The sequence below is a fragment of the Thalassophryne amazonica genome, chromosome 16 (assembly GCF_902500255.1).
Source record: "Thalassophryne amazonica chromosome 16, fThaAma1.1, whole genome shotgun sequence".
Taxonomy (NCBI): Eukaryota; Metazoa; Chordata; class Actinopteri; order Batrachoidiformes; family Batrachoididae; genus Thalassophryne; species Thalassophryne amazonica.
Window position 1 is genome coordinate 39,581,339 of NC_047118.1, and position 17,069 is coordinate 39,598,407.

Below are 17,069 nucleotides of genomic sequence, written 5' to 3' on the forward strand. Positions count from 1 at the left end.
CAGATGCAGTGATCTGTTGATTTGCGCACAAATGCTGTGTGGCATTCTCACAGATGTTTAATACCACTCACAGCTGAAATGATATCACATTTGTGAACAAAGTGCTCAGAATGACTGTGGGCTGGTATTATCCTATTATCCTGCTATCATGTGAACAGAGGGTGTGAAAATTCCCCTGACTGTACCCCGTAACAAACAGCCCTGTAAATAATAATAAAAATAGAATAAAATAAAATAATAATCAATAAATAAATAATAATAAAAAAAGCCTAGCATGGCTCCATGGAGCAGAAAAAAATACAACAGGAAGACAACTGCGAACAGGGCACTCTCCTACCAATAGAATGATTTCCTACAAGACGAAATAGGTAAATGTCCAGTGGTCCACACCATTGAAGAGGTCCTGGATGCCACGCATGTATCACACGTGATTGCCAGCCACAGGATGAAATATGTAATGTCCAGCAGGAAGTGCTCCTGACTGCCATTGTCACACACAGATCACGCGTGCCATACTCCTGTGCATGGACAGATGTTCTACTCTGTTTTCTGGAATGACCAGCATTTGTCCACTGCTGTGCTGAAGCACATCTTTGTGTTCGGACTCCACACCTGTCCTTTATATGAACGGACGGGTGTGTCCAGCCCGCTGACTATGCATGCACGCGGGTCGGCAATTGAGCCGCAGGGATGAGTTGCAGGGACTACATTCAGAGGGCTTCCCGACGCCTGCAATGGCTCTGGGAGTGTGAGACTGTGGTGAGGATCTTTGTCATCTCGCCAACTTTGAAATGTTCAAAACTCAGACGAAATGCTTGTGAATTAAGCAAGGGGATTTGGACAACCAGCAGTTGTCGCACAAATTGTCCTGATTTCCCTCTCAAATGGCTGTTCGCAAGCAGTTGCAGCCCAGTGGAATAACACCCTAAGCATATTATTCAACAGAGAATTGTAGAAAAACTGAACTATAATAACATTAACCACATGAATGTATTATATCTATGGATATGTACCTTATATTACTAACCAGAAAAATGGAACAAAAATTTGCCCTCATAGTTTTGTGTTATTACTGCATTTGATTTCACACACACACACATCTTCAACCACTTACTCCAATTAAGGGTCACGGGGGCTGAAGTCTATCCCAGCAGTGATAGTGCGTGAGGCTGGGTACACCCTGGACAGGACACCAGTCTGTCACAGGGCCACATATAGACAAACAAACACATTCACACCCGCACACACACCTATGGACAATTTAAAGTTTCCAATCCACCTAACCCGCATGTCTTTGGATATGGGAGGAAACCGGAGCACCCAGAGGAAACCCACACAAACACGGGGAGAACATGCAAACTCCATCCAGAAAGGCCACAGGTGGGAATCAACCCCATGAACCTCTCGCTGTGAGTCAACAGTGCTAACCACTAAGCCACTGCGCTTGCAAATGGGCGCTCAGATATTGGAACTGATGAAGTACGGGTGTCCTACAGCTCCTAATCCTTGTAGAAGTACTGTGATGAACATCAACACATCTCATATCAGCCTTATGCTGACAAATATTAGAACTGTAGGTACACTAACTCACACTGAAGGTGAATTTCTCTTGCTGCTATACTCTAAGGATGACAATATCTGATACTGCTGTGTTTCAGATATATCAATTCAAAGCAAAATTCAACTGCAGAATGACCACAGATTAACAGCATACACATTCTGGTGTTTGCTTCCACAGTCTGCTCCATGTAGAGAAGAAGGAGAGTGGGAGCTGCAAAGCAGGTTGTGGTGCCATCTGTGGATGATGCAAAGCTCCAGAGTGGTAGAGAGAAAAAAAAACCAAGCACACACTTTTCTACATACAGCACTTGAAATGCTACTGTGTGTGCACAAGATACAATTTGTTTGCATAGTTTGATTAATTACTTACTACATTTGAGAGCACACAGCCCATGCTATGTTGAAAGTGACACTGGGTGACAGGTGTTCATGTTGTTTTTTCATAGATAACAAACACAAAAATACATTTAATGAGCACAGAATAGTTTCTTTCCTCAGAGAAGTGCTCACATGCAGATGTGGTCATGAACATGCTTTAGCTGCATGTGCTGGTGAAATTATTTAATTCTTTATTTAAACTGTATGAATTATTTTTATGAAAAGCACAGACAATAGGGTTTTGAGCAACATACATTTTTCAATTTTTACCTCACTCACTCATCTTCAACCGCTTATCTGGGACCGGATCGTGGGACTATTTTTGCCTCTCTATTTTTATTCCAATGCTATGTGAATGTAGACAACTTATGTGCACACCTTGGAAGTTGTTTTTCTTTTTTTTCAGCAACTCTCATTTTGAAGTTCAACAGAGACACGCATCTCCACATCACTCAAATTACATATTGAAGTCCAGCGGACAGAAGAACGATCTTCAGAGTAAAACAGAAACATATGGTGCATTTGTACTTTCAAACATTTAAACGCATTGATGTACAGTATCAACAGTATCAATCTTTTTTTATCATTCTGAGATGTGACTGGGTGTCTGATGCAAGTTCTCACCATACTGAGCCACCAGGTTCTGGGCTAGATTTGGCACAGACTCTATAAGTTTCCCCAAGAAGTTGAAAGTTGGTACAAAACACCTTATACTGAGCTGGTCAGTCAGCTAGGGAGATAACAGAATATAAATCACAATTGGTCAAACAACAACAAATACACAAAACGTGTCGGAATTTTCTGGGTAAAATGACAGATACAGCTATTTAAAACATGGACATTCACACAACAGCAAGGACAACAGAATTTCAGAAATATGTAACAGAGACAGTTTATGATAAATATATTGTATAAAACTCTATTTGCAAAATTATATTCTGGAATCTGTGCATTAACCGATCTACTGAGACATTCACGTCATAATGCTGAAGAATTGAAGCCCTGCAATGTTGACTGTTTAGTGCATACCCACAAACAACACTCAGAGTATTCCTCCCCGCAACCCGAAGGTGCAGGGATGCAACCCTCTCGTATACCGGGGTAAACTCCAACACAGTGGTGCTCGGCGCCTCCCACCTTGGCCAGCTCCAGAGAACAAAAAAGTCCAACCAGTATCAAGGACAGTGGTTCCGGGCTGAGGCTGCGCATGGAGCAGTAGAGCAAGCTCCGACTTCTTCTTCCCCCACAGCAAGGTGACATTCCATGCCCCCAGACATGGCTTCTGCAGCCCTTGACTTTCACTGCCATCAATGTGACAACACACCCAACCCCAGCAGTTCCCCCTATGGGTGGTTAGCCCAAACGGTGGAGATGGAAAGTCTACATTGCCTCTTTGGGCTGAGCCCGGCCAAGCTCCATGGCAAGCCCATCCACCAGACGCTTGCTGATGGGCCCTCCATCCACGCCTGGCTCCAGATGGGGGCCCTGGGCTTCCTCCAGACCGGGTCACATTCCCTCTGTCTCATTTATCCATGGAGTCTTTCTGAACCATTCTTAGTCTGGCCCCTCGCCTGAGACCAATTTGTCATGGGAGATCCAACCAGGAGTATGAAGACTCCAGACAACACAGCTCTCAGGTTCACAGGGGCACACAAACCTCTCCACCATGATAAACTGATGGTTCTCTGTGAGTTTTAATGTGACAGTGAGAGATCAGCATCAGCATCAATTTGACCAGCTAACACTTAGCCTAGGCTTGTGTGTCATACATCACACTGACAAAGTGAGGAACCTTGGGGTAATTTTTGATCCTACGTTGTCCTTTGACCTCCACATTAGAGATATTATGAGGACTGCTTTCTTCCACCTGTGAAACATAGCGAAGATTCGTCCCATCCTGTCTATGGCTGATGTTGAGACCCTGATTCAGTAGGAGTAGGGGGAAAAACTACAGAGGATCTTCAGACAGCACAAAATCCCAGTTTACTTTAAACCGGTTAACACCTTGAGACAGAAATCAGTTCACCCTAAGGACAGGATCCCCAGTTACAAACAGAGCAATGTAGTGTACTCTATCAGATGTCAGGAAAACTGTAACAAACACTACATAGGTGAGACTAAGCAACCTTTACACAAAAGGCTATACCAGCACCGCAGAGAGGGCGCCAGTGGACCTCAGTCTGCAGTTCATCTCCACCTTAAAGACACTAACCACACGTTTGAGGACAAGGAAGTTAAAATCTTAGCCAGAGAGAAGAAATGGTTTGAGAGGGGTCAAGGAGGCATTCTATGTGAAACAGCTGAAACCTAGCCTTAACCAGGGAGGGGGTCTGAGACACACTTTGTCCCCTGTTTACAATGGGGTACTCAGGTCAAAGCAGTTTCCGTCTTTTGTTCATGGTAATGAGTCATTCACGTCATCAGGAGAGTCGTCAAGGGAGCCATCAAGAGAGGCGTCCGTTCCATCATTAGGAGAGACAGCTGCCCTGTCATTAGGAGGGTGCTAACTAGAGCACAATAGGTGCTAATTAGAGCTATTGTTTAGTCAATAGCCCACAGCAGTCTGTCTCTCCTTAGGAGGGGTCTGGTTAGGTTTAAAACTCCAGCTTTTGTGGTTTCTGTTTATTCTTCTCTACAAGAGTCAAGACAGAAGTCAGACTACCAGATCAAGAATTTTAGCTGAGGAAGCTTCTGCGATTTGAAGCGAAACGTCCTCGCATCAAGCAACCCAGTCCAGTTGAAGATTCAAGCTTCTCTACTATGGAAACCACCTGGACAACTGAGAGCCTACACAGAAACCATGATTCATGCATTTGTCTCTTCTAGATTGGACTACTGCAATGTTCTATTTTCTGGTTTACCACAGTCTAGCATTAGGGGTCTCCAATTGGTTCAAAATGCTGCTGCCAGACTTTTGACAGGAAGCAGAAAGTTTGACCACATTACACTGATTTTGGTATCTCTTCACTGGCTTCCTGTCTCTGTGAGATCAGATTTTAAGGTTCTGCTATTAACCTATAAAATTATTCATGGACTGGCACCTCCCTACTTAGCTGACCCCGCATACCGGCCCGAGTTCTGTGTTCTCAGGGTGCAGGACTGCTTTGTGTCCCTAGGGTGAATAAGAAGTCTGTAGGTCACAGAGCTTTCTCTTATGCACCTGCTTTGTGGAATGATCTCCCTGCATCAATAAAACAGTCAGATTCTGTAGAGACTTTCAAGTCAAGACTTAAAATGCACTTATTTTCCCCTTTTGTATGGCTAGCATACTGGCATAGTATGGTACTATTCTTTCTACCCTTTTAAATTCATTTTATTCGTAAACAGAGCAGACCGTGGCCTCAACTTTATCTAAAATCTGTTGTCTTTTAGTGAAGCTTAGGGCTAGTGGCTGGTGATCATCTTAATATTTCTTCTGTTTTTCTTGCTTAATGCTGACAAATTATACATTATTTGTTATATTTCTGTCACCTGATTCTGTTTTTTCTCTCTGTTTGAGGTGCGTCTCCATCCAGAAGTGGGAGTGGGTGTCTTCTTCTGCAGGCCTCCCGTCCTGTGCACCAGCATGGACTCCCAAAATTTCCTATATATTTGTATTGTCAATTGTGTCGGTGGAATGGCCTAAGCAGTGGGTCACCCCTTTGTGTCTGGTCTGCTTGAGGTTTTTTCCTCAAATCATCAGAGGGAGTTTTTCCTTATCACTGTCAACTGTGTGCTTGCTCTAGGGGTTGGTAAACTTAGACCTTACTTGTGTGAAGCGCCTTGAGGCAACATTGTCGTTATTTGGTGCTACATAAATGAAATGAATTGAAATTGAAATGAAATAAATTGAGAGATGTTATTATTGCCCATTTACAGGGGGTAAATATAAAAAACAAACATCTACTCTGAGCATAGAGTAGATTGTCCTTGCTCAAAGATGCCTGCATGCAGAAAAATTAATGCCTTCAATGTATTTTGTCAACAAAATTATTTAACTTGTGCACACAAATTAATTAAGCCAAACAGTGGGAATGGATTATATGTTGTGCAAACATAGCACGTCAAGCCCTATTCTTTGTTTGTTTTGGTTTTTTAATTTGTATCTCTCCATGGTCGCTCTGGTGCTCCATGGCTGTGCTGACACCTTCGTGTTCACACCGTGAAAGGCTGCTTCTTTAAACGTGTGATTTCCCTCCGGGTGCTCCAGCTTCCTCCCACATCCATAGACATGCAGGTTAGGTGAATTGGAAACTTTAAATTGTCTGTAGCTGTGTGTGCGGGTGTGAATGTGTTTGTCTGTCTATATGGCTGTCTATTTGCTGTGATAGGCTTCGCCCCCCCCCCAGCTGGAGTAAGCAGTTGAAGATGAGTGAGTGAATGTTTCCATTGAGGATTTTACGAAAGTCTGGTGAACGCGGATAAGTGATGAATGGCACTATTTTCATATCCTCACTGATATTGTTACCACAAAAAATACCATCAAATATCATGATATAATTTTAAGCCTACATCGCTCATTCGTAGTTTCCATCTACATCATCAAATGTTGAATGAGGCTTTTCCACAAGCTTACCCTGCCTCTCCATCAAAAGCTGAAATGACAGCAAAACAAGGAAGACAAGCACACTATCTGTTTACTAAACAACCTGGATGGATGGCTTTCTAGTTACACAAGTGCTTCTAAATATTTAAAAATTTTGAGCATGTTTGCATCTGGATATGTAGATGAGCAGATGTCTTTGTCTTTCAATGTCTTACCTGTTTGTGTATCTCATCCAAAACAAAGTGAATGTTTTCTTCACTCTGGAGCTCCAGAAGCAGCTGGACCAGCACTGATACACATACAAAGACACACATGTAAAACCAATGCATATACTCACGTACCAAACAAAAAACAGGTTAACAAGACTTATTGCTCATTAATATCACTTCTCGTTTCATACGTATCACTACATACAGTATATCCCATAACCAAAGCTCTAGTCTTACACATTTGATTAAATATTTAAAAAATTTTGAAACTAATGCCTTTATCTTCCTTTTCATCTCTTCGCACACACAGATATTATAGTTTTGCATCATTTACAGGGTTCCAGTAATTTTCTTTTAATTGTCCACACATTTTCTGTATAAACAGCAATAGCATCCTTAGATTGTAAGTACCGCATTAACAATTATAGTATAGTAAGTCCCTTTGGCTGCTCCCTTGTTTGCACTCAGGGTCACCACAGCAAATCCAAGGTGGATCTGCATGTTGAATTGGCACAGGTTTTACTCCAGATGCCCTTCCTGACGCAACTCCACATTACATGGAGAAATGCGGCAGGGGTGTGATTTGAACCCGGAACCTTCTGCACTAAAACCAAGCGCATTAACCACGTGGTATAGCGGCTCCAAAGTTATTTTTGGAAGCTTACAGCACAAGAAAAACAAGAGTATGAGGGGCTACAGAAAAATGCATAAAATCTAGTCGGTAAAATTGACCTTAAACACAAGTGCTGCTTCAGCTAAGAACACTGCATCAATGGAAAAAATATTAACACAGGGCGCTGGGTGAAAATCTTCAAGTCAGTCAAACTTAGAGACTCCTGTTGTGTTTGCTTTTCACAAAAACATGACTGAAGCTGCATAAAAAGTTTCTGCTTCTGTGTGTGCAAGTGTTATGTACATGACACACAAATGTGTACCAGTACATACAGCATGGAGGTGTGTTTGAAAGTGCATGTGCGCGCGCGCGCGTGCACACACACACACACACACACACACACACACACACACACACACACACACACACAACTACAAAGAGGCATCCCTTCACCTTGGTCGACCTGTTCCAGAGTGACTGGGTCCTCCACGGTGTGAAGCATCCCTAAGGACAGAATAGCAATGACAGGCTGGGTTTAAAATATACTTCAAAAACCCAGAGAAATGCGCAGAGGTCTCACAGGAATATGAAAAATGGCAGCTGGAGAATAATTACCCCATATATAGAATGTATTTTTTAAAAAGCTCTACTTAAAATGATGTAGTAGCTGAGCAAAACAAAATTTTAAAGATAAGAAGAGGATTAATGTTGTGAAGAATCTTGAGACTCAGTTAGACTCAGGACAACATCAAAACAACACATGCAAAGAATAAGCAAACTGTCATAATGAGACAAAATAATAAAATAATGATTGGATTTTGCAATACAAACCTTTTGTGAGAGAGAAGAATCTGTTTTGTGCAGCATGCCAACCGTGTCTAACACACATTGGATGAACTGAAAATGCTGCTGTGTTGACTGTAAGGATACAGAGAGGCATGGGGACTCTGTGGAACCAGAACACCAAGCCGGTAAGGTAGCCCTATAACACTGCACACTGCCATATATATAGCAGTAAATAATTTAGTTCGTTTATTCAGTTTATCAACAAGGGAATGATAGTGTAGAAGGTAAAAATAGATATAATGACTTTCTGGGGCAGTAAGTCATTATATTAGTGATTTTATTTAGTAAGTTCAATGAAAGTACATAATATAATTGTAAATATGTTAAAATACATGGATGACACAAGAAAGTGAAAACACTTATTTCCATTGTGGTCTATTTAAAAATCAAATGACAAAACAGAAGTAAAATAATAATAATAATAATAATATTAACAATAATATTATTATTGTATATGATAACAACTTAAACAATTAATAAATACATTAAGACAGTAAATTAAAATAAAAAATGACATAATTAACAGGAAATAAAAGGGTTGAGTTCCTCTTCCAAAAATTGTTGGTCTGTTCCAATGGTTTGCAATGAACTTGGTAAAAAAGCTTTTAAATTTTCTGTGCCTGCTGCTTGAAATCTCTTGCAGAGTACATTTGCGAATCCCAAGAGGTGACCTCACTCTGGGCTTTTAAATGTATTGTAAAGGGACTGGAGGCAGGTTCTATTTTTTTTTTTTTTTTTACTGATTTGTGTGATTTCTGAAATGTGACTGCTTTCTGGGCCAGGGCTCCCTTGTGAAAAAGATCTTCAAATCTTAATGAGACTCACCTGGTTAAATACAGCTTAAATAAAAAAAATTTAAATAGTGATTTTACACGGTGCTAATCAGGTTGGGTTTTGTTGCTGCTAGGGGTGTTTTCAAACTGGCGAATGAAGCTTATCTTAGGGCCCCTTCACACATAATACGACATTGGGCGAAAGATGCAGAAACCGGAAGAAAATCCACAAACAAAAAACAAAATGGGAAACCGCAAAACATTCCACCTGCTATCAGTAGGGTCACACAGTCGGACAGACGTTTACGATACCGCGGCAACGGTTTCGTGCGCTCCTGTTCGCGTGTACAAACACAATGCGAGCATGTGGAAAGTCATGCACACAGCAGCGGAGCAAAAAAATTAAAAAACACAACAATTTATAATACTTAATTCCTGTTGTAAAGAGCGGGTATAGTTTCCGCCTCGACATACACCAATAAGTAATGAAATGATGTGGATTACTGTTCTCCCTTTTATGTTTTACATGAATTCCCTTTTGTGCTCATCCATGAAGACATCAGCCGGGCTCCCGTGTTATGAAGAGCCAGCTCCCATGTCATGAATGCATCAGCCGGCATGGCGTGTCCAGCATGCAGTGTGACCGCGTTGCACATAAAATATGTGTTTTAATTATTAAAATGTGGGGAAATCCCACAGTGACATGCATCTCGCGGTGATTTTCTGCATGCTACAATATTCACCAGTGTTGTGGTGCTCTGACACGGCAGTCAGCTGAAGCAATGTGCTTAAAATTTATTTCCACGTGAGGACAGCAAGCTGACATCCGCGACTCCGTGCCTCACAGTAAAGTTGTGCCACTTCATATTCTACAAGCCACTACAGGTGTTCTCCAGCTGTGACTTAGGAGCACAGATATCTGAACAGCTGCAGGTCACAGGTGGACACACCCACCTTTGTCTGCAGACCTCGCCAGCTCACAGATAAAAAAAGGTTCAATCTCTGTACCTTCATTCTATGATTTTTATTTTATGCATGTATGATTTTTGTTTGTTCTGCATCTGTCTGATGACTGCGTTTGTAATGTAACACCTTGGGTACAAGGTCAGGTCCATCAGTCGGTGGTCAGCTGACAGGCGCCGTATGTCCACAGCAAAGCGTATGAGCAAAGCAATCACAAATGAATGAGTTCATGCCTTTACCCTTATTTGTTTCATTTAATCTCCACTCTTTCTGTCTGTCATGTAAACTACAATTTACATCAGCCTGCCCGGCTGGCTCATTATTTTCATGCCGCGCTCAGACGCTGGCTGGTCCTCATGTGATCATGTAGGTACGTAATTATCAGCATGTCATGAGGGCATGAGCGTCCGCCCACACATGTACACTGCGTGTTTACAAGATGAGATGCAGTACACAGTGGTCAGCTGTTCCAGCAGCACACTGCGCTGGACAGCGACCAGACTCCGGGACACTCAGCCACAGCTGACAATGTTGGATTCATTGTGTGTGTGTGTGTGTGTGTGTGTTTGGGGTGGGGGACAACACACTCCACAGGCCATGTGTGTTGGGGGAACAACACACTCCACAAGCTATTTGTGTGTGTGGTGGGGGGGGAACATTCGGTACAGTCATGCCCATGTGTGTTGCTAGGTTACGCCACACTTGTGTTGCACTTACACAATTTTCAGAAACAGTTCGTATATGGTCGCCTGTAGTCTTCTCTCGTGCTGGGAGCACAAATAGCCCCGCATTTTCTAAGCGTCCAGCGAGCAGTGATGGATGTTCGTGTGCGACACCTAGAATGTGGCCAACACCTGCTGAAACAGGAGTCAAATGGGCACTCGCAGGGAACTCACTGTCTTTCAGCTGCTGGTGTGCATGAATGATTGTGGCGACAGCTGTAAGAGGCGTTTGAGGCGGCTCCGTTTTTCACTAGTGGCATTTGACTCCTGCTTCGTGCCATTCTGCCTCAATTGTGTTATATGTGAAGGGGCCCTTACCAGTGGTCACCTGACAGCCGCTCTCTGAAAGTACACATCATGTTGGACATGTTATAATACGTAAAGATAAAAATGTAAATATGTAAATACATATGGACTTTCCATCTGAACCAACAGCTTTATATTTTTCAAATTATCTTCATAACCCAGATCTTGCAGGTCATAGAGGTCTTGGTTTGGAAATCTGAAGAACACAAATTGACTTCTTGTAACCTGATAATAGTCATGTGACTTTTTTCAATCACTGAAACGGTTATAAAAATGACATTTATAATCATATTTGATGTCTGTAGCCTCTTCCCCAGACTATAGTAAAAGGTGTTAATTTTTTAATGTTGCTAGTATGATGTCAAAAAGACTGCCTACAGATCATTTCTCTGTCTACTTTTGCTGACACACGTGAAAAACAGGCACCAGCCTTAATCTCTAGAGGCACCCCAGAGCAAGATACGAATCTGGGACACTTCCCTCATGCAGGTGGTGCACACAATGTAACCTTCTAACACTGTCATTGAAATGAAAAGCAATGCACTGTACAGCTGCCATGCAGGTGCAACAAATCTGGTGTAAAACTGGCCTCACATGAGTAAGTACTGTCATTGGTCATTAGCAAAACTTTTTTTGTTTTCCTTTGTGAGAATATGTATGAAGAATATATAATGTGATATATTTGACTGCAACATCGCTGCATCAAACCTCTATCTGAAAACATATACGGTAATGTTTTTTCTCTCATACCTACAACCATAAAGTAAATGTGCATGAAATGATATATCTTGTATCTGGAAATACAATTCAACAGGCATACAATGAACACAGGCTGTAGTGGGTGATAACAGGCATGGCTATTTTCAATCTCTCTTAATTCGCGCATAGTAATCACAGTTCAGTAGCTCATCCCACATTAACAGTAATGGCTCATTTAATATCTTGTCATAGTCTGAGGATTTACCCAATTGCCATTTTACAACACACCATCTCATTGCAGTAATTTGATTAGCACTCTAATGGTGAAGGCTTAATACTTCACACTGAGACAACCAATTGAAATTCATCCAATAAGGAAATATTTATCTGTAATACCCTGTGAAGATATGTTGTCACAACAGCACAGGAGCCAAGAAGAGACAGAATATAAGAATTTCAGAAGCTAGCGTGCTATTACATTTTGATTGCAACTTTTGTGACAAGTCCTTTAGGAGTCTTGATAATTTAGTGTGTTAAGGTCACTGTACTAGCCATGACTGAAAAAACTTATACAATACGGATATAATGACAATGCAATCTCTAAATGAGCACTGCCACCTTAAAGATCTAATAAACATTTTAAGATGACAGTGAGTGACTGTGATACATTTTTATAGTCTGAAATAGCAAGGTTATGGATCAATCAATCAATCAATCAATTTTTTTTATATAGCGCCAAATCACAACAAACAGTTGCCCCAAGGCGCTTTATATTGTAAGGCAAGGCCATACAATAATTATGTAAAACCCCAACGGTCAAAACGACCCCCTGTGAGCAAGCACTTGGCTACAGTGGGAAGGAAAAACTCCCTTTTAACAGGAAGAAACCTCCAGCAGAACCAGGCTCAGGGAGGGGCAGTCTTCTGCTGGGACTGGTTGGGGCTGAGGGAGAGAACCAGGAAAAAGACATGCTGTGGAGGGGAGCAGAGATCGATCACTAATGATTAAATGCAGAGTGGTGCATACAGAGCAAAAAGAGAAAGAAACAGTGCATCATGGGAACCCCCCAGCAGTCTACGTCTATAGCAGCATAACTAAGGGATGGTTCAGGGTCACCTGATCCAGCCCTAACTATAAGCTTTAGCAAAAAGGAAAGTTTTAAGCCTAATCTTAAAAGTAGAGAGGGTGTCTGTCTCCCTGATCTGAATTGGGAGCTGGTTCCACAGGAGAGGAGCCTGAAAGCTGAAGGCTCTGCCTCCCATTCTACTCTTACAAACCCTAGGAACTACAAGTAAGCCTGCAGTCTGAGAGCGAAGCGCTCTATTGGGGTGATATGGTACTACGAGGTCCCTAAGATAAGATGAGACCTGATTATTCAAAACCTTATAAGTAAGAAGAAGAATTTTAAATTCTATTCTAGAATTAACAGGAAGCCAATGAAGAGAGGCCAATATGGGTGAGATATGCTCTCTCCTTCTAGTCCCCGTCAGTACTCTAGCTGCAGCATTTTGAATTAACTGAAGGCTTTTTAGGGAACTTTTAGGACAACCTGATAATAATGAATTACAATAGTCCAGCCTAGAGGAAATAAATGCATGAATTAGTTTTTCAGCATCACTCTGAGACAAGACCTTTCTGATTTTAGAGATATTGCGTAAATGCAAAAAAGCAGTCCTACATATTTGTTTAATATGCGCTTTGAATGACATATCCTGATCAAAAATGACTCCAAGATTTCTCACAGTATTACTAGAGGTCAGGGTAATGCCATCCAGAGTAAGGATCTGGTTAGACACCATGTTTCTAAGATTTGTGGGGCCAAGTACAATAACTTCAGTTTTATCTGAGTTTAAAAGCAGGAAATTAGAGGTCATCCATGTCTTTATGTCTGTAAGACAATCCTGCAGTTTAGCTAATTGGTGTGTGTCCTCTGGCTTCATGGATAGATAAAGCTGGGTATCATCTGCGTAACAATGAAAATTTAAGCAATACCGTCTAATAATACTGCCTAAGGGAAGCATGTATAAAGTGAATAAAATTGGTCCTAGCACAGAACCTTGTGGAACTCCATAATTAACTTTAGTCTGTGAAGAAGATTCCCCATTTACATGAACAAATTGTAACCTATTAGACAAATATGATTCAAACCACTGCAGCGCAGTGCCTTTAATACCTATGGCATGCTCTAATCTCTGTAATAAAATTTTATGGTCAACAGTATCAAAAGCAGCACTGAGGTCTAACAGAACAAGCACAGAGATGAGTCCACTGTCCGAGGCCATAAGAAGATCATTTGTAACCTTCACTAATGCTGTTTCTGTACTATGATGAATTCTAAAACCTGACTGAAACTCTTCAAATAGACCATTCCTCTGCAGATGATCAGTTAGCTGTTTTACAACTACCCTTTCAAGAATTTTTGAGAGAAAAGGAAGGTTGGAGATTGGCCTATAATTAGCTAAAATAGCTGGGTCAAGTGATGGCTTTTTAAGTAATGGTTTAATTACTGCCACCTTAAAAGCCTGTGGTACATAGCCAACTAACAAAGATAGATTGATCATATTTAAGATCGAAGCATTAAATAATGGTAGGGCTTCCTTGAATAGCCTGGTAGGAATGGGGTCTAATAAACATGTTGATGGTTTGGATGAAGTAACTAATGAGAATAACTCAGACAGAACAATCGGAGAGAAAGAGTCTAACCAAATACCGGCATCACTGAAAGCAGCCAAAGATAACGATACGTCTTTGGGATGGTTATGAGTAATTTTTTCTCTAATAGTTAAAATTTTGTTAGCAAAGAAAGTCATGAAGTCATTACTAGTTAAAGTTAATGGAATACTCAGCTCAATAGAGCTCTGACTCTTTGTCAGCCTGGCTACAGTGCTGAAAAGAAACCTGGGGTTGTTCTTATTTTCTTCAATTAGTGATGAGTAGAAAGATGTCCTAGCTTTACGGAGGGCTTTTTTATAGAGCAACAGACTCTTTTTCCAGGCTAAGTGAAGATCTTCTAAATTAGTGAGACGCCATTTCCTCTCCAACTTACGGGTTATCTGCTTTAAGCTACGAGTTTGTGAGTTATACCACGGAGTCAGACACTTCTGATTTAAAGCTCTCTTTTTCAGAGGAGCTACAGCATCCAAAGTTGTCTTCAATGAGGATGTAAAACTATTGACGAGATACTCTATCTCCCTTACAGAGTTTAGGTAGCTACTCTGCACTGTGTTGGTATATGGCATTAGAGAACATAAAGAAGGAATCATATCCTTAAACCTAGTTACAGCGCTTTCTGAAAGACTTCTAGTGTAATGAAACTTATTCCCCACTGCTGGGTAGTCCATCAGAGTAAATGTAAATGTTATTAAGAAATGATCAGACAGAAGGGAGTTTTCAGGGAATACTGTTAAGTCTTCTATTTCCATACCATAAGTCAGAACAAGATCTAAGATATGATTAAAGTGGTGGGTGGACTCATTTACTTTTTGAGCAAAGCCAATAGAGTCTAATAATAGATTAAATGCAGTGTTGAGGCTGTCATTCTCAGCATCTGTGTGGATGTTAAAATCGCCCACTATAATTATCTTATCTGAGCTAAGCACTAAGTCAGACAAAAGGTCTGAAAATTCACAGAGAAACTCACAGTAACGACCAGGTGGACGATAGATAATAACAAATAAAACTGGTTTTTGGGACTTCCAATTTGGATGGACAAGACTAAGAGACAAGCTTTCAAATGAATTAAAGCTCTGTCTGGGTTTTGGATTAATTAATAAGCTGGAATGGAAGATTGCTGCTAATCCTCCACCCCGGCCCGTGCTACGAGCATTCTGACAGTTGGTGTGACTCGGGGGTGTTGACTCATTTAAACTAACACATTCATCCTGCTGTAACCAGGTTTCTGTTAGGCAGAATAAATCAATATGTTGATCAATTATTATATCATTTACCAACAGGGACTTAGAAGAGAGAGACCTAATGTTTAATAGACCACATTTAACTGTTTTAGTCTGTGGTGCAGTTGAAGGTGCTATATTATTTTTTCTTTTTGAATTTTTATGCTTAAATAGATTTTTGCTGGTTATTGGTAGTCTGGGAGCAGGCACCGTCTCTACGGGGATGGGTAATGAGGGGATGGCAGGGGGAGAGAAGCTGCAGAGAGGTGTGTAAGACTACAATGGATAGATGTGTATGAAAAATGATACTGTGCAGAGCTCTTACTACCATTCATCACTGATGGAATTAATTTTCTTTGCTGCAATAGCAAACGCAAATATGCTTAAATATCAGGAATTTGAAGCACTGCTTGTGTTTTTCAGAACACAGTGCTACCATTATCTGTAACCACTGACATCAGGATGGCAAGACCTTCTTTTAAAAAGTTCTGTGAATGTTTGTTGTTTTTAAAGCTGCTGTTGTGTTGTTTTTTGTGTACAGCTTTTTGGAAATTGTCACCAGAATTTAATTGCAAAAATGCAGTGACAATAAACATCTATTCTATTCTATAGAAGAAATAAAAACTTTAGCAAAATGAGATATAACCTTAATATTAAAGAAGTTTCTGAAGAAATTTGATGCACCTAATTGATGTATAAGTCAGGCGTGTAGCTACAAAAGTTCAGCTGCTACAGCATGAGAACTGGTAATACAGCAGAGTGGACAATTACATCCTTGGGGTCTTAAAAAAAGGTAATACTACCCAAAGAGAGGAAAACCATGTCATGTCATGTTATGTCATGTCATGTCATGAGGCAACAACTTGGGGAAGTTATTGAAGTGGTGCACTTTTTGCCAGATGGTAGACTACAAACTCCTCCGGAGTCATCTTGTCCCTCTGGGGTTGTATTGATGGGAACCTAGATGCCTGACAAGTTGTACTCTGTCAGAAAGGGTACAAGGAGGGTCCAGCAGTAGTCAGTGGTGTTCATTGGCAGGTCTGAGAAGTAAACTGCACCAGTTCTGTTGCCAATGAGAATTCTCTGCCAAGTGTGTGCTGCATCAGTCAATCTGCAGCAGAACAACCTAACTAAAGTTAATGAAGCTGAGCCAGATTCTAGAATTAGATGCAGTGTCAGGACTTGAATGTCAACACCATTCCATGCCACTAGGAAACACCTCTGCATGGCTGATTACAAACTGTGACAACAAAAGCTGAATATGTCGAGAGATTGGCACTGATTAAGTCATTGTTAAGTGATTTGATCAAGCTGTCAAGTTCGTAGTGATTTACAAGGTCAGGTCTTGGACCATGCGCTGGTGCCTCATGTCACCAAAACTACCACAGTATGAAACTGTCATTGGTCCTGGATGGCAATCAGCCAGGCACACAATCGCTCCATCCTACCTTTCAAAAGTAATTATTGATCTTTTGATTTTTTGTGTGTGTGTGTGTGTGTGTGTCTTTTATGTTAGCACCAAGTACCACAGCAATTTCCTAATGTTGTGAACTTGTTCACTCATATGGCAATAAAACTTTTC

At 41.0% G+C, this 17,069-nt stretch overlaps 1 protein-coding gene across 1 annotated transcript in view; it reads right to left on the reverse strand.

The window, feature by feature from the left end:
* LOC117527330 (meiosis inhibitor protein 1) overlaps positions 1-17,069 on the reverse strand; it is a 176,069-nt gene that overhangs the window by 157,610 nt on the left and 1,390 nt on the right. The window contains exons 3-5 of the mRNA XM_034189645.1: positions 7,739-7,789; positions 6,679-6,752; positions 2,563-2,668 (exon numbers count right to left, since the gene is read on the reverse strand). Of these exons, the coding sequence (XP_034045536.1) occupies positions 2,563-2,668; positions 6,679-6,752; positions 7,739-7,789 (231 nt within the window). The remainder of the gene's footprint in view (positions 1-2,562; positions 2,669-6,678; positions 6,753-7,738; positions 7,790-17,069) is intronic.